Source organism: Notothenia rossii (genome assembly GCF_949606895.1).
Source record: "Notothenia rossii genome assembly, chromosome: 4".
Classification (NCBI taxonomy): domain Eukaryota; kingdom Metazoa; phylum Chordata; class Actinopteri; order Perciformes; family Nototheniidae; genus Notothenia; species Notothenia rossii.
In genome coordinates, this window is record NC_136902.1 from 48,283,394 (window position 1) to 48,305,536 (window position 22,143).

General features: G+C 41.9%; 1 protein-coding gene across 2 annotated transcripts; it reads right to left on the reverse strand.

Moving 5' to 3' along the window:
- Nucleotides 1-12,024: 12,024 nt before the first annotated feature.
- On the reverse strand, nt 12,025-20,972 carry LOC307037010 (uncharacterized protein). Of its 2 annotated transcripts, XM_079677724.1 has the most exons (3): nt 13,598-20,972; nt 13,209-13,474; nt 12,025-13,044 (listed from the first exon to the last, which is right to left on the reverse strand). In XM_079677724.1, exon 1 carries the CDS (start codon nt 19,186-19,188, stop codon nt 14,851-14,853), a length of 4,338 nt encoding a protein of 1,445 aa, XP_079533850.1. In that variant the 5' UTR covers nt 19,189-20,972; the 3' UTR covers nt 12,025-13,044; nt 13,209-13,474; nt 13,598-14,850. The 2 variants fall into 2 exon arrangements, with proteins under 2 accessions (XP_079533850.1, XP_079533849.1); XM_079677723.1 differs by having other exon boundaries at nt 13,209-20,972.
- Between the last annotated feature and the right edge of the window lie 1,171 nt (nt 20,973-22,143).

A 22,143-nucleotide genomic window follows, 5' to 3' on the forward strand; every position in this document is an offset into this window, starting at 1 on the left:
AGAGGAAAACATGACATGGAAAACAGCAAAAACACCCAAACCTACAAAACTATAAACGTGACATAACATGAGAATCGTGACACAATGAAGACAATGAAGATGAATACTTGATTCAAAAATGCATATATTATTAAATTAACTTAACAAATTGTGAACAAAATTAACATTGCTTTTTATTTAAATTAAATAAATAATATTTCACATCAAAAGAAACAACAATGTTTTAACAAATCATATTAAATAATCTGATGACAGAACTGTGAACAGAATAGATGAAACTTTAACTAAATAAATACCTCAATTACCTCTAATCATTAACCCATGTTTGTATAATTGAGTTAACTGTGTGTTGCTGCTAGCAGACATAACACCTGACGTGGAAACGTTACTCGTGGATGGGGCTACAGAGCTACTAGAAAGACAGTCAAACCCGGTGCATTCCTCCGTCTGAATGTGGTGCACTTTTGCTAAATGTTTAGACAAATTGCTCGTGTTACCACCCTTAAATGCTAAACTCTTATTGCACTATTGGCAAAGAGCATTGTCCACCTCAAGACAGGTAACATTTAACCACACCTTGGAGCTTCTCTCTCCGCCTTCTCCACCGTGTGTTGCTGCATGTAGCAGCCGCGTGTGTGTAAACTGCCCCGCCCCCTCGCACAGAGACGGGGGAGAGAGATCTCGTCTGGATTGGAAAGATCGAAAATACACCGACCATAGACGCATTTTTTTGTTGTCTTTTTGCATGTTAGAAACGAGTTGCCGACACTAAGACAGTGAGATAATGTTTGTGTAGCAATAATACATGACCTTTCTCTTTCTCAACTCGCTACTCGGAGGGAAGTCGCTGTCATATGCCTTGTGAACACTCCGATATTGATAATGCCTCTCCACGTTATCTTTCTTTGGCAGAGTGACGCTTGCTTTACAAATAGGGCAAATAACCTTTGAATGTGACATCACAACAAAATATTCTTCCTCCCATTCTGTGTGGAAGTGGTATGTCTTTAGCTTTTTGATCGGTCCCGCACTCATTTTGTTCTTTGTCTCTTGTTTGTCTCTTTAACTTAATTTGAGTTTTCCCAGCACTTGACTGATTTTGTATCGCTTTGCATTCTGGGTTAACAGACTGGAAAGCGATAGGTCGCTTTTTCTGTCAATCAAGTAAACTCCTGAATTAAGTGGCAGGGAGGCCAAGGGAGGAGGGATCAAAACCTGTTTTGACTATTTTATTATTTTTTATTTTTTCAGATATTCCTGAAACAGCCTGTTTGTCTGACAGCTCTTTTAAAGAAGCTATGTTTGGCTTCAAATCTCATTGTCCACAGGGCACCCACAGGGCCAAATTCCCGAATGAGCTGAGGATAATGCTCAAGCAAGTGGTGCTTAGGAATTCGTTTTTTTTGTGGGAAAGCTTCAAGGAATCGGCATCTGTGCTCGGAAACCAAACTTTCAAGATAGCAAATGCTTTCTTCTGTATGGACAGGAGACATCACAAGGTCCAATATGTCTTTCAAGGTCATCAGCATTTGCCACACTGGGTCATGTGCAGGTACTTTTAAACCTATCATCAGAGGCAGCAGACGCAGCAAACACCAGTTTTCAGGTGCATTCCCTCCGACTGATCTTCTTGCAGCAAAGTTGCCAGGGACAAGACGAGGACGATTTGTTATATCACTCAATTTAAACGGGAACTGAAGAATGGAGTCATTGAGTTCCACGAGAGAAAAATATTTGTTCTTGATGAATTTATAAAATTATAATTCCAACTCCACTGGAACAATACCCTCAAGCAGGTCATGTAAAACATCTGGAGGGTAACCAGATGTTACATTGAAATGGTCAAGTTTGTTCAGATTGTGTACACTGCTTTTTGACACCATAGAAATGTGTGTGATGCAGGCCAGACAAAGCTGTCTGAACATGCAGCGCATGCTGCTCTTTAGTTCTTCGTTGAAAAAACCCAGATCTTACTTCTTTGTCCTGAAAGTCTGAACGCTCCCCGAGACAAAACCGACAAACATGAGAACCGGAAAAGCTTTCGAGAAATCCTACCACAGAATGGGCTCCCAAATTATCTGCCACCACAGCCACAACTGTCCCTCTGACGACTTTTCCTAAACATGGTACAAAGAGACCATCTTTCTCCAAGCTTTTCAGATCTGTTAATAGTGGCTCCAACATTCTCTGGAATCCAAACCTTTTGGTGTCCTGTGCCATAGCTAAATAAATAGCATCCAATGTTGATCGTGACTGCACTGGAACATCTCCCAGCACCCAATACACAGCCGTGACTTTGTGCTTTTTTCGGAAGGTCCCAAGAGGATTACACACCTCAAAGTCATCAATGTACAGAATTATACCATAATTTTTCTGATAGTGAGAGCCATCATGAAAGGATTGGTATTCGGAAGAATGAGTATATCTTCCGCTACCTAATGCTTTTTCTTTGATAGAATTATTTTTAAAACACTGCAGCAGGGTTTGCAATATCGGTACATACTGGAATATCTTTGTTTTCAAGTATGTACTCTTTTGGCTCAACAACTGAAAAAGGTTTCTTTATGAATTGACCAGAGTTCCCGTTAGAATATCTTTTTTTGTCGGTCAACATGTCTGTTAAAGTTTAATTCTTCCGGACAAAATTTGAAAAGTGCCAGTCAAAGGTCACCTTTGTTATTTATTGATTCCTTAAATAATAATGCGGCAGAAAACTTTTCAGTTCACATCACGCTCTGCCGCTCCGACAGGGAGCTCTGCTCTGAACACCTGAACGGCCCGTTCTAACAGCTGTTCACCAGCGGTCCAGTCTGTGCCACAGTGACTCCGGACCACACAGTTACTGTTAACGAACGCACCGTGGGTAATGTAGCTGCTGCAGTTCCCCTCATTGCGGAGCAGAGTCCTGCATCGGGTCGGGTACCCACGCTTTTTTAGACAAATATGGAAATGCGTGTGTTAATAATTGCACGTTTTCACTGCTCATATATATGCGGGTTCAGGTCGGGTTGCGGATTGTTGGAGCAGAACCTCTGCTCCGCGTCGTTCCTATATGAGTTGGTTTTAAAAGAAGGAAAAGTCAAAGCACCAGGATAAGGGTTAAACAATAATCTGTTTTAATGGTAAAACATACAATACATCACCCAATCACCTAATCACGAAGCACTCTGCAACAGCAGCTTCAAAATGCAGAATGCTCCGAGCCCAAGTTCTACCACCGCGTGAGACACGTCTCAGGAACGGCAAGTCAAAAACAAGAGCGCCGATCTTCAAAAGGATCACAAAATGTATACACAGGTGGGGAGGAGTTGTATCGCTTGCTCCTCCCTAGCTATTTGTTATTGGCGAGTTCACTTCTGAGCGAGCTAGCCAGTGAGTTGGCAGTGTTCCATTGGTCGGTTTCACTTCTGGGCGGGACCCCGGGCAGTGAGTCAGCAGTTTGTCGATTCCATCTGTTTCGCTCCTGTGCGTGTGTGTGTGTGTGTGTGTGTGTGTGTGTGTGTGTGTGTGTGTGTGTGTATGTGTGTGTGTGTGTGTGTGTGTGTGTGTGTTTCTGTCCCTCTGCCCTCAGGCAGTCCCCAAATCAATGATTTGGAGTCATGACAGAGGACTCTTTGATAGGACACATACTCATTCCCCCTAAACATCTTCAACACACACACACACATCCTATCATGCATCTTATTACACAACAGTCACCTGTTTTTCTTTATGAAAGCCATATTTGTAAATATCCAAACGTCATCGTCTCATGACATCTTTAGGATTAGGTAAATAACAAAGCTTAACTGTTCCCATGGCCTAAGGCCTTCCCTGAACTTCCCTTCACCCCAAAGTCAGCTTACTTTAGAATCAGAAGGACCATTGTCTCTCTAACTTGTGTGTGACCCAATCATCTCCTGATCTGATAAGAGTCTTGCAGGAAACGCACGTGCATTTCAACACCCCAATATCCTTATCGTTACTTAACTAATGCATGCTGGACATGAATCACTAATTAACAGGACTTTAACGGCATTATATTTGTGGAAAACCCCCTTTGGCTTAATCAATAATAGTTTTAGCAATTAACAGAGGAAGCCAGAGACTCAGGGCCTCTTCAGAGGTCTGGGAACTGCAAAGCAGATGCCAAAGGTCATTTGTATTATTCTCAACCACAGATAGCCAAAATAACACCCTTTTGATTACACATAAAAGTGGAAGAAAAGACTATTGCGCTATATTTAAAAGAGGAAAAATGTACTTTGTCCCTTCAAATTTAACACACACAAGTATATGAAGTGACATTAAAATGAATATACCAGAATTACACCTTCTTGAACTTTCTGCTATAAACACGTTATTTTAATACTTCAACTAATTCAAATAATACTTCAGGATCCTGTGCCGACGGATCGGGTCGGGTTGCGGAACTAATTGGCATTATGTGCGGGTAGCGGGGCGGGTTCGGTATTGTACGTCGCGGGTGCGGGTCTTGAAAATCAGACACATGCAGGACTCTGTCGCTGAGCAGCAGAGTTCAGCCGACAGGCAGGAAGACACGAGCATACAACTCATGCTTCATATATTAAAAAATAACACCATGCGCGTCATGATGGCACATAACAGTTTACGACCGCAGATTATTTTGGCCACGCGTCACTCTCACTCCTTATTTCTTCATGTGTTGGTGTGTGTAGAATTTCTTTGTAGAATGCATTTTAATGGCCAAACTAACTTTAAAATAGGCATTTTCCACCGAGAATAAAACAAAGTTCGGCCATGTTTTTTCTTTCTGCAGGGAGAAATTTGAAAATCACGTGACATAGACGCCAGCCGTTGGAATGAATGGAATGCAGTTGGAGGTCAACCAATCACAGAGCTTGAGAACTAATCATGGGGCTTGTCAAACAGAGCACATGGTGTAGTCCTAAACGATAGCTGGGGATTCTGGGTAGTCTTCTGCCATCCTTTACTCCGAAAAAATATTTGTTTCTCCGAATCGAAGGGGAAAAATACGAAAGCATTGCACACAATTTAAACCAATCAATGTTGTGTAATTAACAAGGATAATCTGGTGTTTTTTAGTCGATGAGTAGTGCAGATATCACTGTAAAATCAATCGACAGTAAGGGGAGTACTTACTTCCAGGTATACAATTCTCCGTTTTCCAATGGGAATAGACGATCACATTGCCTTTAAGGGCAGCCGACACAAACGAATGCCGTGCTTCCATGAGCGTCAAATCCCGCCGCAGATGGGCATACATTGCAATCAGTTGAAAGCTATTTGCATCCCTTTTATGAAGCTGAAGGAGCCTAGGAGAGTCACAACCTCACGCCACGGGACCCTGACCAAGCGTCGCTCCTGGACGATTATGGAGTGAGAGTGTGTTGGAAAAACAGGCTCAGGGTGGAACAGGTTAAACACTTTTACAAACTAGAAAAAGAATGTCCATCATAGTGGAAGTGACGAGCAAGTGATTGACTCAAACATTTTTCCTGATCTCCAATTCATTTTTATAATGAAAACAATAAAATTAAAGGGGACCTATCATGCAAAATGCACTTTTGTATGTCTTTTATACATCAATCAATCAATAAATGTTTATTTATATAGCCCAATATCACAAATGTTACATTTGTCTCAGTGGACTTCACAGTTTGTACAGAATATCAGTATGACAATACGACACCCTCTGTCCTTAGACCTTAGACCCTCACATCGTACAAGGAAAAACTTCCAGAGAAAACCCACAGTTTAAAGGGAAAAATGGGAGAAACCTCAGGGAGAGCAACAGAGGAGGGATCCCTCTCCCAGGACGGACAGACGTGCAATAGATGCCGTGTATAAATTGAAAAGATAATACATTTGCAACATAGGTAGTCCAAATGTTTGGAAATGCATGTGTGTATAATAGGAAGATGAATCCACGAGTATATCCATCCAGGACTTATGATCCAGGACCACAGCCACGACTCAAGATCCAGGACTCACAATCCATGACACAGGACCGCAGGATCATCCATGACTCCGGATCCCGGCGTATATAGACACCAAAAAGAAAGAAATTTGGGGAAGCTGGGTTAATCGGAACATGAGAGTACACAGGTATAGACAGAGAGAAGGAAGAAGTAAGATGTCCCCCGACAAACTAAGCCTATATGAGCAAAACTAGGGGCTGAATCTAATCAGCCCTAACTATAAGCTTTATCAAAAAGGAAGGTCTTAAGCGCACTCTTAAAAACGGATAGGGTGTCTGCCGTCCGAACACAAGCTGGAAGCTGATTCCACAAAAGTGGAGCTTGATAAGAAAAGGCTCTGGCTCCCATTGTAGTTTTAGAGACTCTAGGAACAACCAACAACCCTGCATTCTTGGAACGCAATGCCCTAGTAGGACAATAGGGTATAATGAGTTCTTTAAGGTAAGATGGCGCCTGCCCATTAAGGGCTTTGTAGGCGAGAAGAAGAATTTTAAATTCTATCCTGTGTTCTATAGGGAGCCAGTGTAAGGCAGCCAGAACAGGAGTAATGTGGTCTCTTTTCCTAACTCTGGTTAGTACACGAGCTGCAGCATTTTGAATCAGCTGAAGCGACTTGACTGACTTCTTGGTACACCCTGATAATAAGGAGTTACAATAATCCAGCCTTGAAGTAACAAATGCATGGACTAGTTTCTCTGCATCGTTTTGAGGCAAGATATGCCTGATTCTTGCAATGTTACGTAGATGGAAGTAGGCGGTCCTTGAAATTGATTTTATGTGGGTGTTAAAGGATAAATCCTGATCAAATATAACACCAAGATTCCTTACAGTCTCACTGGAGGCCAAATTAATGCCATCCATAGTTAATATATCTTTAGATAATTTGTTTCGTAGATTCTTCGGGCCAAGTACAATAACTTCAGTTTTGGTCGTGTTTAACATCAACAAATGTAAGGTCATCCACGTTTTTAAGTCCTTGAGGCAGTCTTGAATTTTATTTAGATGATTAATTTCATCAGGCTTGATTGATAAATATAGTTGAGTATCATCCGCATAACAATGAAAGTTTACAGAATGATTCCTTATAATATTGCCTAACGGAAGCATATATAGGGTGAACAAAATAGGTCCAAGCACTGAGCCCTGTGGCACTCCATGGCTAACTTTGGTTTGCATGGAAGATTCATCGTTGACACGTACAAACTGAGAGCGTTCAGATAGATATGACCTAAACCAGCCTAAAGCAGTTCCCTGTATGCCAACTAAGTGCTCTAGTCTTTGCAATAGGATATCATGGTCGATAGTATCAAATGCAGCACTAAGATCGAGCAAGACAAGAATAGAGACAAGTCCCTTGTCAGAGGCTATTAGAATGTCATTGGTGACTTTAACCAGAGCTGTCTCTGTGCTATGTTGTGTTCTAAAGCCAGACTGAAAATCTTCAAATAAATCATAGTTTTTTAAGTAATCACACAGCTGTTTTGCAACTGCTTTCTCAAGAATTTTTGAGAGGAACGGAAGATTAGAAATAGGTCTATAGTTGGCTAACCTCTGGATCGAGGTTGTGCTTTTTAAGAAGCGGTTTTATCACTGCTACTTTGAATGATTGTGGAACATAGCCTGATAATAAAGACATATTCATAATATTTAATAAAGAAGTGCTAATTAATGGAAAAACTTCTTTTAACAGCTTAGTTGGAATCGGGTCTAAGATACACGTTGATGGTTTAGAGGAGAGAATCATTGAATTTAATTGTTCAAGGTTGATGGCTGAAAAGCATTCTAGTTTACTATCTAGTGTAATATTAGAACTTACGTTTCCGGGAGCTGTTGATAACACTATACTGGTCAAAGGCAAGAGGTCATTGATTTTGTTTCTAAGAGTAACAATTTTATCGTTAAAAAAGCACATAAAATCATTACTACTGAGTGCTATGGGAATAGAAGGCTCAGTCGAGCTGTGGCTCTCTGTCAGCCTGGCTACAGTGCTGAAAAGAAGTCTTGCATTATTCTTATTCTCATCTATTAATGAAGAGTAGTATGCTGCTCTCGCTTTACGCAGTGCTTTCTTATATTCATTGAGAGTAATATGCCAAATTAAACGAGATTCTTCAAGTTTAGTGGAACGCCATATCCTTTCAAGTTGTCTCGACTTTTGCTTTATTATACATGAATATGTCCCCCCCCCCGGTGTTCCAGGGAACTCACCAAGTGTCAGAAAACACAACCCTCTCTATTTTCCTCCATACCCAAATCTCTAAAAACGGGGCTGCAACGGATCTGATACAGATTTGAAAATTCTCTGACATCAGGAACGAGGAGCTCCGCCTATATGGCCAACTCTCCACCTATCAGGGGAATGTGGGGTTGGGCTACGGCCGGCCATTGCCGCTCGAAAGCGCTGGAGACGCTGTAGTGCATATGCCAGTCCTGTAAGTGGCGCTGTAGTCTGCCACAAAAGCAGCGAAGAAGACTTCCCGCGCATGGTTGCCATGGTTGCCCTTCTGTTTATTCTCCGCTGTGGCTCTTTTTCTCCCTCCCCGAGGCAAGCGTTTGCTCCTGTAATTCAATGCAATCCATCCCCGTCGAGGCAAGCACTGTAATTCTCTCCGGTTAGTCCACCAGCAGATGACGAACACCCACCTCTCCGCCTCTTCCAAGGAACGAGGGGACCGTGAGGCAGAGTCTCAGTTACATTTTTTTTCGCCGGTCAACATGTCCGTTAAAGTTGAAATCTTCCGGACAAAATTAGAAAAGTGCCGGTCAAAGGTCTTCGTTGTTATTTATTGAGCTTTAAAACAAATGAATAATGACTCTATATAATCATATATAAGAATAAAACACGGAGGACGGAGATCTCTTTTTCTCCCCCTCTTCCGACAGCCCAGCAGCTGATCTCAAAGCACGCTCCACTCTCCTGCAGGGGGGCGTGGTCAGCTACAGCTCACAGAATCAACTTTATATAGGTATGGCCCTACAATATATTGTTCAAATATAGCATGATACGTCCCCTTTAAGAGACATATTTAATGTCTGCCAGCAAGAACAGCTTTTTTCGTTTTACATTTGTATTTATTGTCATTTCCATTCAGTCACAGAAACATGAATTTGGTGATTTGGCTCAACACAACACAAGTGTGTTAACTTAAGTTTGAGTCAATCATCATCATCATCATCTTTATTTAAAGAGACTCTTGGTCCATTATTACAAGACATACAACACTCAAATATAAATAAAAAAGGCAGTTATACCAATGTTTCCACAGAGGTGACTGGTATCGTACAGCACAACACTTTCACGTTACTTCCGGTATGATGAACATTCCCTTTCCGGTTTTATTCTCTAGTTTGTAAAAGTGTTTCTGGAAATTTGTCTCATTTCTCGTAAAAGTGTTTCGCATCTTGGAATTTTTTTTATTGTTAATGTTAAATCGTTTTTCACACTTTTTAATTCTCGTTTTCCCTTCTCAGCCACCATACTATGGACTCATGTGGGCCTTTTGACTTCAATATGACTGAAATGTTGCAATATTGCAAATGTTTATTTTGATAACATTTCTAATCACCCAGCTACACACCTTACAAATATTTTGTAAACTTACCTGCATAGTCAGGTGTCTTTCATTACTGGTGTACTTTGACTGCAGACACTCACTGCTGGAGAAAATAAATGTCTAAAAAAAGAAAAGGGAGAGGAACAAATACGAAAGATAAGCTTACACAATACAATCACATCTAGTTTCAACAACTCTGACATTAGCTGGCATGCAAGCCTCTAATTTTCAAAGTTAAACTGGCATTCATGGCCAATAAGCCATAACCAGTGGGTTGATTTTTTAAATGTATTTATCCAGGTGAAATCCCATTGAGATCATTGATCTCTTTTTCAAGTGAGACCTGCAGCAGTAGGTTCCACATGAAGACATAAAAACATAAACAACAGAAGAACAAAAGGACATCATACAGTAAAATGTACAGGGATTACAATTTACATATATATCCACATGTACAGGTACCAACAGCATCTGATTGTGTAGCATCCAACCGAGCTTTAAAAACATGTAGTGGTACCAGATTGGTAATTTTCCATTCTTTTTGCGGACTGTTCCAAGTTAGTGGAGCTGCACATCTAAAAGCTTTCTTCTCTAAGACAGTCCTAGCACTTGGCACATTTAATAAAACCACAGCATGCGATCTCAGGCAATAACTACTTTCAATTCGCCGAGAGATCAGGGAGCAGATATAAGATGGTACTTTATCCAACATGGCTTTGTAAATGAAAATGTAACAGTGACTGAGCCTGCGTACAGTAAGTGATGGCAAAACAGCCATGGTATACAGCAGGGGTCTCAGACTCAATTTACCTGGGGGCCGCTGGACGTAGAGTCTGGGCAAGTCTGGGCCGCTTCAAATATTCCGCAAAACATTTATTAAAAAATACAACATTAACAGTTATTCAACATCTTCTTAACATGAACTGTTCTTCACAACATGACTATGTACAGAAGCTCTTTCTTACCTACTCCTTGCTGGTAGAGACCTGGCAGCGATTCCTCTCACACAGCTGAGCCACATTTGGTTTGAGGGAGGAAGCAGTTGAAACCCTCAGTATGGCTTGAAGATGTGCATCAGTAAGTCTGGACCTGTACTTTGACTTATTGAAGTTCATGGTGGAGAAGAGCTTTTCACACATATATGTGCTCCCAAAAAGGCACATGGTCCACTTGAACATCCTGGAAATCTCAGGGAAGGAGGGGGGCAATTCTCTCATGAACTGTCCAAGCTTGTCTGCTTTCCCATTCACTTCCCTGAACTTGGCTTTGAGCTCAGAATTGCACTGCAGGTTGATGAGCTCCATTTGAAGCACACCAGGGGCATTTTCCACATCAAAGGAGAAGGGGTCTGCAAACATTTGGAAAGGGGCTCTGTGTGTCTTGAAGTCTGCAAACCGCTGATCGAATTCCTCCTGTAGCTTCACAATGGCATCAATATACTTCTCACCACTGAATGCTGTGTCCCTGTCCATGAGAGCCTTGCATGCTGGGAAATGGCAGAGGTTTTTCTGAGGGAGCTGGGCTTTCCCTAACATCAGTTTTGTAGAGAATGCTCTGACATTGTCATATGCTGCACTAACAAGCTGGCCCTGGCCCTGCAACTTCTTATTCAGAGCATTCAGCTCCTGCGTGATGTCAACAAGAAAAGCTAAGTCCATGAGCCATTTGGGATCACTCAGCTCGGGAACAGCCATCCCACCCTTCTCCAGCATGAATACTTTCAGTTCTGTTCTCAACTCAAAAAACCTCTTCAGGACGTTTCCCCTGCTGAGCCAACGTACCTCTGTGAAGTAGAGCACATCCTCATATTCTGACTCAATTTCCTCCAAAAAAGCACGGAACTGGCGGTGCTTTAAGCCCCTGGATCTGATATGGTTGATGCATTTCACAACAACAGACATCACATTGTCAAACTTCAAGCATTTGCTGCAAAGGGCCTGCTGATGGATAATGCAGTGCAGAGCAATAGCCTCCTCCACACCCTCCTTCTCCAGTTTTCTTTGAACAAGTGCCACCAGCCCGTTTTTTCTCCCTGTCATTGATGGCGCTCCGTCCGTCGTAATTCCAAAAAACCTCTTCCATGGCAGACCGATATCCGCAATGGCATCACACAGTTGCTGAAATATCTCCTGAGCGGTGGTCTGGCCATGCATTGGTTTCACTGTAAGCAACTCCTCTGTCACTTCAAAATTGTCATCAACACCACGGACATACATTGCGAGCTGAGCGGTGTCAGTGATGTCTGTGCTCTCATCAAGAGCCACAGAGTATGCACGGAAAAGTTTGGCTTTGTCGCACAGCTGTTCATATATGTCACTTGATAAGTCAGAAATGCGCTCTGCCACTGTGTTAGCTGACAGGCTGATGTTGTTGAACTGACCCTTCTTTTCCGGACAGTTTGCAGCCTGCAACATGCATTTTTTTACAAACTCGCCTTCCGTAAACGGCTTTCCCGCTCTAGCAATCATCTCACTCACCACATAGTCCATGGGCCAGACCAGATTTTGGTACCACTCAGAGTGGCAAAGTCTAGTAACATTTTTTGAAAAGGTACATGTCCATAGATGATATTTTGGTATGATAACCCATCCTAAGTGGTAGCTTTTTGACAGTTATCAGCTCATAAAGTTATCAACCCCCTGCAAAAAATAGGCCTCTAAACGCCGGGGGCATATTTTGTTTTGTGCTCATTTTCAGAACTTTACTCATATGTTATGAGGGCATGTTTGGTAGCATTTTAAAGTGTACAATCCTAGCTTTCATTTAGACCTAGTTTTGGGCCTATCTAAAAAATATAAAGGTCACATGGTCAAAGGTCAAACTGTCTCAACAACATTTTTTCCACTATTTTCGCCTAAACTGTAGTCTTTTTTATAGCACTGTGAAATGTAGGAACAGCACTGACACAAATAACAAAAACTGAAATACTCACAGGACTGTAACAATTCAGGAAATGTATAATCTTCCCATAATATCCTGCTATGAGGGAGGATATGGGTCTTTAAGTGGAACATGGGCCCAGGCGAGAATTGACAATAACTGCTAATTATTTGGTATTTGTCACAGAGTTTTTATTTAGATTTGCCCTAATCATCACATCCATCATCATCATAGTCCACAGTGAAGACACAACTTCTTCATCCTCCTCCACCCTCTGATTTGTGCATTTTTGAAAACATTGAACATCTGAAGTCAGCGTTAAGAGCGTTAAGGTGGGGTGGGGGTGGTGGGGCATGGTGGGGCGTCAGGTTTTAAATTCTCTTTAAATACTTTTCAAAAAACTTTACAAACATATGGGTTTTTGTTATAATGTTAATAGAAATGTAAGAAGAATCCCTCAGAGTGTAAACACTGAAACATGAACTATACTGTGTGTGTATCAGACGGCCAAGTGCAGGGGAGTTCCTGTGGTGTGTGTGGGCGGAGGGGCAGTGTTCGGAGGAGGAGGACAGGGAGTGGGAGGTGGCCTCCTTCTGCAGCTCCGCTCTTAGGATCAGCAGCTCCTTCAGCGTCTGATGCACCAGCACCTGGAGCACATGGGGCACAGGAATAAAAACTACAGGAACATTTGCACAATAACTTTTTTCTGTATCCTATATAGATCGATCTTTATCTTTATTCTATTTTATTTTATCTTATTTTATTTAAATCTTTAATTTATCGCTACCTTTTACTATTTTTTGTATCTTACCTGGGGTCTCATGTGGGGGTTGCCCTAATCATCACATCCATCATCATCATCATCATCATCATAGTCCACAGTGAAGGCAACTTCTTCATCCTCCTCCACCCTCTGATTTGTGCATTTTTGAAGTTTGCACATTTCTGTGCACTTGAAGTTGTTGGCGAGGCAGGAGCAGCCTGGAAGCCTACAGGTCTTTACACACTTGCAGGCCATGAGCTCCAAGACAGCCTTTGGAGCTGGGAGCCCTCGCATCCAGTCCAACACCAGCATACCTACAGTAAAAGAAGAAGTGTAAGATCCAAGTCACACACTTTCCATGTCTCATCTACTTCACTAAAGAACTGAAATGTACAGAAATTACCTATACTGTTGCAGTGAATTTACTAAAAGCATACCTTTGACGTCTGTTTTCCATCCATAACCTTTTGGCTCTGGTATGCCTGGTTGTCCTTCCAGACATTGCCTCCATACTGCTGCCTGGTAATTTGCGCGCTGTGTATGCAGCTGTAAGCAGTCCCTGCAAGGCGGAAGAAGGCTTGACTCCATTTCACCCCTTTTGGTGCAGAACATCAGGTACCGAAGGTCGTTCACATCACATATGTCGGATGATGGTGCATACATCCATGGGCGCGGGAAGGGGGGTGCTGAGGGCGCTGCAGCACCCCCTAGCGGCAGGCAGGGGGTGCGGAGCTCCCCTGTCTGAATTATTATTTGACGGTTATTGCTGCTCCCGCTGTGCATAATCTGTGTAATATGTAGCCAATAAATTCCACATTGTTGGTAAAATAATATTTTGGCCTGCCCCGAATGTTTTTTCTGTAGCCCCGGACAATTCTACCTCAATAATATAATACATTAACCGTGCTTTACGTGAACCTCATCAAGACACGAGAAAGGACGGCAGGACTGTAATTTCCCGTGTTCAGTGAATGCAACAGAGGCAAGACACCAGACCAATCAGAGAGTTGCATGGAAATAAAAGTGTGCTTGTGTCATTCAAGCTCGCGGCTCTGTGTGTGTGCGGAAATAGCGCATTTACTGTGTGTGAGAGAGGGGGGGAGAGAGAGGGACCGGTGCCAGCAGCAGGGACCGTGTTGTTAGCATCTGGTTAGCTAGCTGCACTAACGGACATACGGAGCTGTTTGTTCCACAACAAGCTGGAGGAGAGCTCTCCTCTCAGACTGAGAGGCTCAGGTGAGCTAAAGGACTCTCTGAGTGTTTCGATAGTTAACTTTAGTCTAAGTTATCTCAGTGGGTCTCAAACGGTTTGGTCAAAAATTATTCAAAAGATTATTTCCGCGGCACACCTTCATATGATCATTATAGTTATAAAAAAAATAAGAGAATAAAGGAAAAACAGTTATGAAATACTATATGGCAGTAAAACAAGAATACAGTGATTTGTAAAATATCCATAAAGAAAAAGAACATCTGCTTACAGTTGTGTTTCATCTGGGTGTTGAGCAATGTATCCATAGATCTCTTAATGTTGCTCTCAAAGTGCAGCAGATTGATGCTTTTAACTTCAATATTTAAAAAAAATCTTCCCGGGGGAGCATCCCCCCGGACCCCCCTAGAGGAGGTGAGGTCCGCTCCCCACTCGTAAAGTGGGGAGCGGCCTATATGCCGTGAGCTGATTATCGAGCCTTCATTGTAACAGTCGCGGGTTTACTGTGTGTTTGCGTGTGGGGAGTTTTTTTGTGCGTGCTCTAATAGTCCCGTAATAGTGTTCACTGGAGTCCAGCCCCTCAGCACCCCCACTCAAAATACCTTCCCGCGCCTCTGCATACATCTGACACACAAAGGATTCCATGGCTCTGTGTAAGTGCTCTGATACATCCCATGATGTTCCCAGGGATTTGAAGCCCTCTTGATATGTCCTGTTTCCTTTAACAAGTTTGAAAGCACAGAGTTTCCCTCTTCCTGCAAAAGCACTCACACTATCACAACCTGTAAAGGCATGGAGACCTACAAGAGCATCACAGAGATCATCTCCATGGAGTTCAGCAAGGGTGCTAATGTTGATGTATCTTGTTCTATTCTGACTCCCACATTTCAGGTACATGGTGCAGTTTATCTTCTTACAGTTCCCTAAGCAAAGGACCATGACATCTGTGTCCTCACTCACAATCACTGTAGTTTTATAGCCATTCTGGCTGGCATGAGCAGCATGTAGGAGCATGCGGGTGTCTGCCTCCTCATGGGAACACTTTAACTCCATCACAACTTTCACATCTTTGTTCTTAAGACAATAGCATGTCTCTCCACATGTTACAAAAAGCTGCTTTTCTTGAAGCTTCACCTGGTTTTCTGGCAGCTTCCACTGGTCCACAATGAACTTGATCAAGGCAGTTTTGCTCTCTGGATTGCTTAAGAGTTTTCTCCACTGCACAACATTGTGTCCCGGGGCAATGTTCTTCCATTGAGTGCTACTTGTTGCACCTCGATTGTCTCTCTCAGCATTCTTGATGGATGTTTTCCTGTACACATCAAACACCACATCTATTCGTGTACTCTTTCCTCCTTCATGCAAAGCAAAGTTCAGCACAGAACCAGCAATCTCTCCAAAAGTCTTGCCATCACCTTTCAGTTTCTGAACAAGGCTCATTCCATCAATGATGCATGCAGAGAGATTTCCAATATCTTCAACTGCTGATGCTGATTTCTCTAACTCTCTAGCAAGAGCGGCCTTATTGGTCTTTCGCAGCGAACCGTCTGGATTTGAAAGTGACCAAGGCAGTGGACCAAGTGGATGAGCCAGGACATCTTTAATGTGAAGACTTCTACTTTGTGAAACAATTATCATATGCCCAAAGAAATTTCTGTCTGCTTTCAATATCAACTCCTTGTTTTGTTTTTGATTTCCTCTGTCTCTTTTTGTGAGGCTTGAGAATGTCTTCAGATTCTGTTTTTTCATTCTGTCGTGGAATTTGGTTTCTGGTGATTCTTTTTCCAAACGCTCACTTCTGAACTTCTGATATGCTTCCTCTCCAGTCTGGTGAGCTTGCAGCAGATCACTGGCTATGTCTGGTGACACAGCGATTCCTGTGGAAAGACTGATGATGTCAGACTGATCTGGACTGAGAGGGTTTACCCAGCTATTTTTCATAAGCTCTACAAAGGCATTCACATCAGCCCTGTCCTTCTCTATTCTGGTCTTCTGTAGATCGTGATGACTGAAACTGCCTGTAGTTTTGGTGCCTGTCATGTTCCTGAGTTGCCTTAGGTACTGACTTCTGTTTTCTGAAGTGAGATAGTATCTGGTGACTGCTCCTGCTTTTAGGCTGAAACCCTTGGTTCCTCCAGCAGTCTGGGTGTCCTTGTTTATGGTCTCCTCAATTGTCTGGTCAACTGGAATCTTTCCAAAGGGATTGTTCCCACTGAGCTGGACAGACAAACCACCCTTTGCAATGTGTGCATGAACAGCAGGATTATCAGTCTCCAGGCGAGACATTTGTGCATAGTAGTATGTCAGATATCTGGCATAGTTGATCCTATCATATGCAAAGCACCATGGAATGATGGCTCTTATTGCTGTAAGATGCATCATCCAATTTCCCTCTCGTGATGCTCGAATTAGACAAAGCAGAATCTCAACCATGTCCACATAGGACATCCAGAAGGCAGACAGGGGACCATTGTCTTTTCTGAGGAAGCTGAGGTACTCATTAAATTGTGTCAGAATACGCTGACATGAATCCTGCTTGAGAGTTTCCTCAAATCTTGTCTGTGTTAATTCTTCACACAGGTTGTTGGCAGTTTGCAGAGTTGTTTCCAGGTGAATAATATCATCCTGGTGATTCTCTTCTAACCAAGGTTGAAAACCTTCCCATGCTAGTCTCAAGAAAGCCTCATAGAGCAGTTTGTGGAGCCTTACTGCACGATTATACTTGTGCCCATCAATAACTCCTGAGACTGAGCCGTCAGCTATCACTCCTGCTTCTATGCAAAGGTCTCTTAGACCAGCATCTCCAAACCGTTGGCCAATTGTTGCCATGAAGGCACAGGTGGTATGGAAGACTCCCATTCTAAGGATGATGTCCTTGAGTAGCTCCTGGTTTTTCCAAGTAATTTCAACAGCTTTGGCATACAATGCCTGGTCAAAGACAACAATTATGTTGTTAAGCTGCAGAGATTTCATGATGTTTAGTGACTGGAGAAGTATCTCATTTACTGTTGATAGCTGTGTAGCAGGAGCATTGATTGTAGGCAAATAGCCTATATTATCTTGTACACATGTTTCACTGTGGGTGAGGATGTTGAACCCAGTCCAGCTACATATATCTTTGTTGGAAAGACGAGCCATCAGCCACATGTGGTTTTTGTCTGCTGCATCCTTTAGACATGTGGTGTGATCAGTATCAATTGTCTGTACAAGAGGAGGGTTGGCACGCTCTCCTGCGTTGTAAATAGGAAGCATCATCTCAACTGCACCAATGCTTCTCATCTTGGTTTTTGGGATACAAGGCAAAGATCTGATCTCAGCAGAATGGTCAGTGATAGGCTTTGCTTGCACAGCGATTCCATTCACTCTGTGTGATGTCCCCTTGCCACTGATTGTTTCCTCCAGTCTGTCTATATTGTCCCATGCCAATGTTGTGAGCAGACCGGGTTTGATGTTTTGTGGTAATGGGATGGTGTCTTTACTTGCTGCTTGCTTCTGAAGACAGAGGGCCGTGTCTATTTCTTCTACCTGAGAATATGATACACTATGGCCGAGTCGGTTTAGCATCTGTATCAGTTCCACATTTTCAGTAAGAGATTTGACAGCAAAGGGCAATAAAATGTGTTTTGCAGGCTTAACTTTGCCAGAGGTAACAGCATAAACTAAATCTTGACCAAAGGATGCAGTGAGCCTTTGCACTCTCTGCGATGGGTTATCACTTCCTGTGGTTTTACCTGTTAGGAGTGTCTGGAGAAACTCTACTAGACACAGAGGAATGCTGTTCATCTTTTCCAGATCTGACACATGTGGTGGCCATGCCTGAGTAATATCCTGTTTCTGGATATCATTTCTGATCTTCAGTGCCACTTGTGATATCACATCACTGCCAGTATTTGATTTGAACAACTTCTGTTCCTCTTTAAGTTCATGGAAAACTTTTACAAGTTCATCCATTTTCAAATTGTCAGGATATACCAACAGCTTTCCTGTGTCATTTGGTGTGATATGTAAAGATGGACCAAATTCAGCTTCAACTCTGCGGCGTAAGTGTTTTTTTATTGAGGGTATCACCTGTGTTACACCACACTTGGCCATTTCTGTAACAAGCATATTAGTCAGGTCTGTGAATGCGACTACTGTATGATGTTCAATCAGTTCTTCTCTAATATATGCAAACACTTTAGAGAGTGCCATTTTTTCTGCTGCTTCATATGGGGACTCTATTTCATCCATGTTACTTTCATCAGTGTCTTTTTCTAGGTCCTTTGTGTAAGCTCTGTAGCAGGTTCTGTGGTAATGAGCTTCAGCTGCCACTAGCTCACGACTGACTGTGGCTAACAAAGTTGTATCCTTTTTCCTGATCGCTGCGCTCCTGATGGTGTCATCTGCTCTTAACTCTGCACATTTTGTCAGACTTTCTTTAGTTCTTTGACCTTTCAAATACTTGCTGACTTTGTCACAAAATATACACTTTGCTTCATAAACCCTTGATGGTTGTGGTTCTCGTCTAGTAAGCTCTCTTGAATCTTCTGGCAAACTATTTTCTGAAGAGCTTTCTTTTGCAACAATGCTGTCAAGCAGTTTCTTCATTGTAAAGATGCTTCGACATTTCCTGTGATAGAATAATGATGGTATGCTACCTTCAGGGAGGTCTTTGGCAAGATCGAGGATGGGGCTGTAGCCTCTTATTTTAGCTGCTCCCAGTAACGTGTTCCATGACTCTATATTTACAGGTGCCACAAGCTTTGAATTATCATCTGAACAGTGTATGACACATTCTGTCATGGGACACTTCGGCTCTGTCTCACTTTGTTCTGCCATACTTTTCTATTCTGTGATGTACATCCCCTGCAAACACAAACACAATAAATAAATCTAATGAGCTCACCACTGCTGTGATGTAAACTGAGGTACTCTAAAAGGCACATTAACATTAGCACATCTAAAATCACCATTGAGATGTCCATTTCATCATTCAATCAAAGCTACCTCCACGCACAGATTTCATGTTTTTGTGTGTGCATGTGTCTGTGTTCCCTTCTAATGATATAGGCCGTGTGTGTCTGTCTGTCTGTCTGTCTGTCTGTCTGTCTGTCTGTCTGTCTGTCTGTCTGTCTGTCTGTCTGTCTGTCTGTCTGTCTGTGCAGGTGACACTGCATCCTTCACTGAAGCTTAAACACATCAGGGCTCCATAAATAGGAGGGACATTTTAAGAGGTATGCACTATATAATGACATATTCATGAATATGTCATTATATAGTAATATACCTACCTAATATACATATATTAATGATTTTAATAAGGGGAAACATCAAAAGTAAACTGTGTAGGTGGCTAATTTTAGGATTCAATTTACCACAATATTTGGCCACCTAAAAAGAATGAACAGTAAGCTAAGCAAATAAATTACATTATATCCGATGGAGGCAATCCCAATATGTATTGAAAACAGATATACGTCAAGAAAGGGGTATTTATAACTAATTTATCAACATTTTTCAAGAAAGAATTGTCTGCTAGGCCACTCACCTCACAATTCTCCTCACAGGCAGGAACAGTGAAGCACCCCCAACAGCAACTGTCCACCCATCAAAAAAACTGTATGATTTTTAAACTGTAATATTTTTTAAATGCACAGTTGCAACAATTTAGCAACAATTTGAAATAACTGTCAGCCATTGGCTGTTCAAATTTAAAGGGCTAGGATGCTCAAACCTCCAGAGCTACTGTATGTACTTTGGACTGCTGCTGCTGATATTAGGGCAAAGATGTAAAGAAAACTAAATAAAATCTCTCATGGCCTGCAAGTGTGTGAAGACCTGTAGACTACCAGATTTCTCCTGCCTCACCAACAATCTTGACTGCACGAAAATGTGCAAACTGCAAACATGCACAAATCAGAGGGTTGAGGAGGATGAAGAAGTTGTCTTAACTCTGGACAACAACGATGATGATGATGATGATGATGATGATGATGATGATGATGATGATTAGGGCAAAGATATATAGAAATCTAAATAAAAACTCTGTGACAAATACCAAATAATTAGCAGTTATTGTCAATTCTCGCCTGGGCCCATGTTCCACTTAAAGACCCATATCCTCCCTCATAGCAGGATATTATGGGAAGATTAAACATTTCCTGAATTGTTACAGTCCTGTGAGTATTTCAGTTTTTGTTATTTGTGTCAGTGCTGTTCCTACATTTCACAGTGCTATAAAAAAGACTACAGTTTAGGCGAAAATAGTGGAAAAAATGTTGTTGAGACAGTTTGACCTTTGACCATGTGACCTTTATATTTTTTAGATAGGCCCAAAACTAGGTCTAAATGAAAGCTAGGATTGTACACTTTAAAATGCTACCAAACATGCCCTCATAACATATGAGTAAAGTTCTGAAAATGAGCACAAAACAAAATATGCCCCCGGCGTTTAGAGGCCTATTTTTTGCAGGGGGTTGATAACTTTATGAGCTGATAACTGTCAAAAAGCTACCACTTAGGATGGGTTATCATACCAAAATATCATCTATGGACATGTACCTTTTCAAAAAATGTTACTAGACTTTGCCACTCTGAGTGGTACCAAAAAGTCCAATTTTGGCCTCTGGCCCATGGACTAACATAGCTAGCTTCGACTGCTAAATCAGCCTCTTTGCTTCCTTTCTTGAAGAGATTTTGTTGCTTCCATAGAATTTTTTTTAGCTCTGTGACTTTTTTCTCTCTCTCATCTCCCAGGTATTTTGCATACTCTGCATGTTTAGTTGACTGGTAACGTTTGACGTTATACTCCTTGTATACAGCGATTTTCTGTGCATATAAGGCACGTTGCGTTTCCCCTGTACTCAACAAAAAAATATTCAGTCTCCCACTTCTCCTGAAATGTTCTGTGGTCATCATCAATTTTTCTTTTCCCTGAAAGTTTTGATCAAGACATGGCGATATATTATGCTTCCACTCTGTGTCACTTGTGGATCACTCTGTCTGGATTGATTCCGCTGCGCGCATTTGATTGACGTGTGGCGGAGTTCCCTCGGAGGGGGGAGGGGCGAGGGAACTCCGCGCAGCAGTTCCCTGCCAGCAGCAGCAGCAGCAGCGGGAAAAATAAAATTGAAATATAAAGCGCAAACGTAAACGCGCGGCCAGATTAACACTATTACATGATATCAACAAAGTATGGAAAGCCAAAAGTGCCATAATACGGGGGTGAAAAAACGCGCGAACATACGGGGAGGTCCGTTTTTCGCGCGAAAAAACGGGCCAATATACGTGTGAATGTTCGCGCGGTTTTTTATATGATAATGAGCCCCTCCTTCTGATTTCCTTAGCCAATAAGTTCAAAGTGTCTGTAACCAATCAGTGAAGGGTAAAGCCAGACCAAAACAATCTGTAGATGAAAAGTTCCTGACATGGTGAGGCTGTGCTGTAAATTGTGCATTATTCCAGATTCAGGGGACTAAGTATTAATTTGCCTTTGAATATAATAAATATATCAATCAATATATCAATATAACCTGCCTTCATTGTTTTTTTTTTTAAATAAAATGGCATTACCCTTTTCCTTAAACCTCTGGAGTGTGAAGTGAAGGTATTTTCTCAATTTTTAGATGTCTCCTTAAATCCACTTTTAAATGTACTTCTTATAACATGGCATGGTGTTACATGTCAAAATGTTCAGTAGTCTCTGGTGTTGCTAGAAATGCAAATTCACTCACCTTAGAGCACTGTCTTATGAGAAACCTAGCTTAGAAATCCGATTTTTGGAAAACTTCAAAA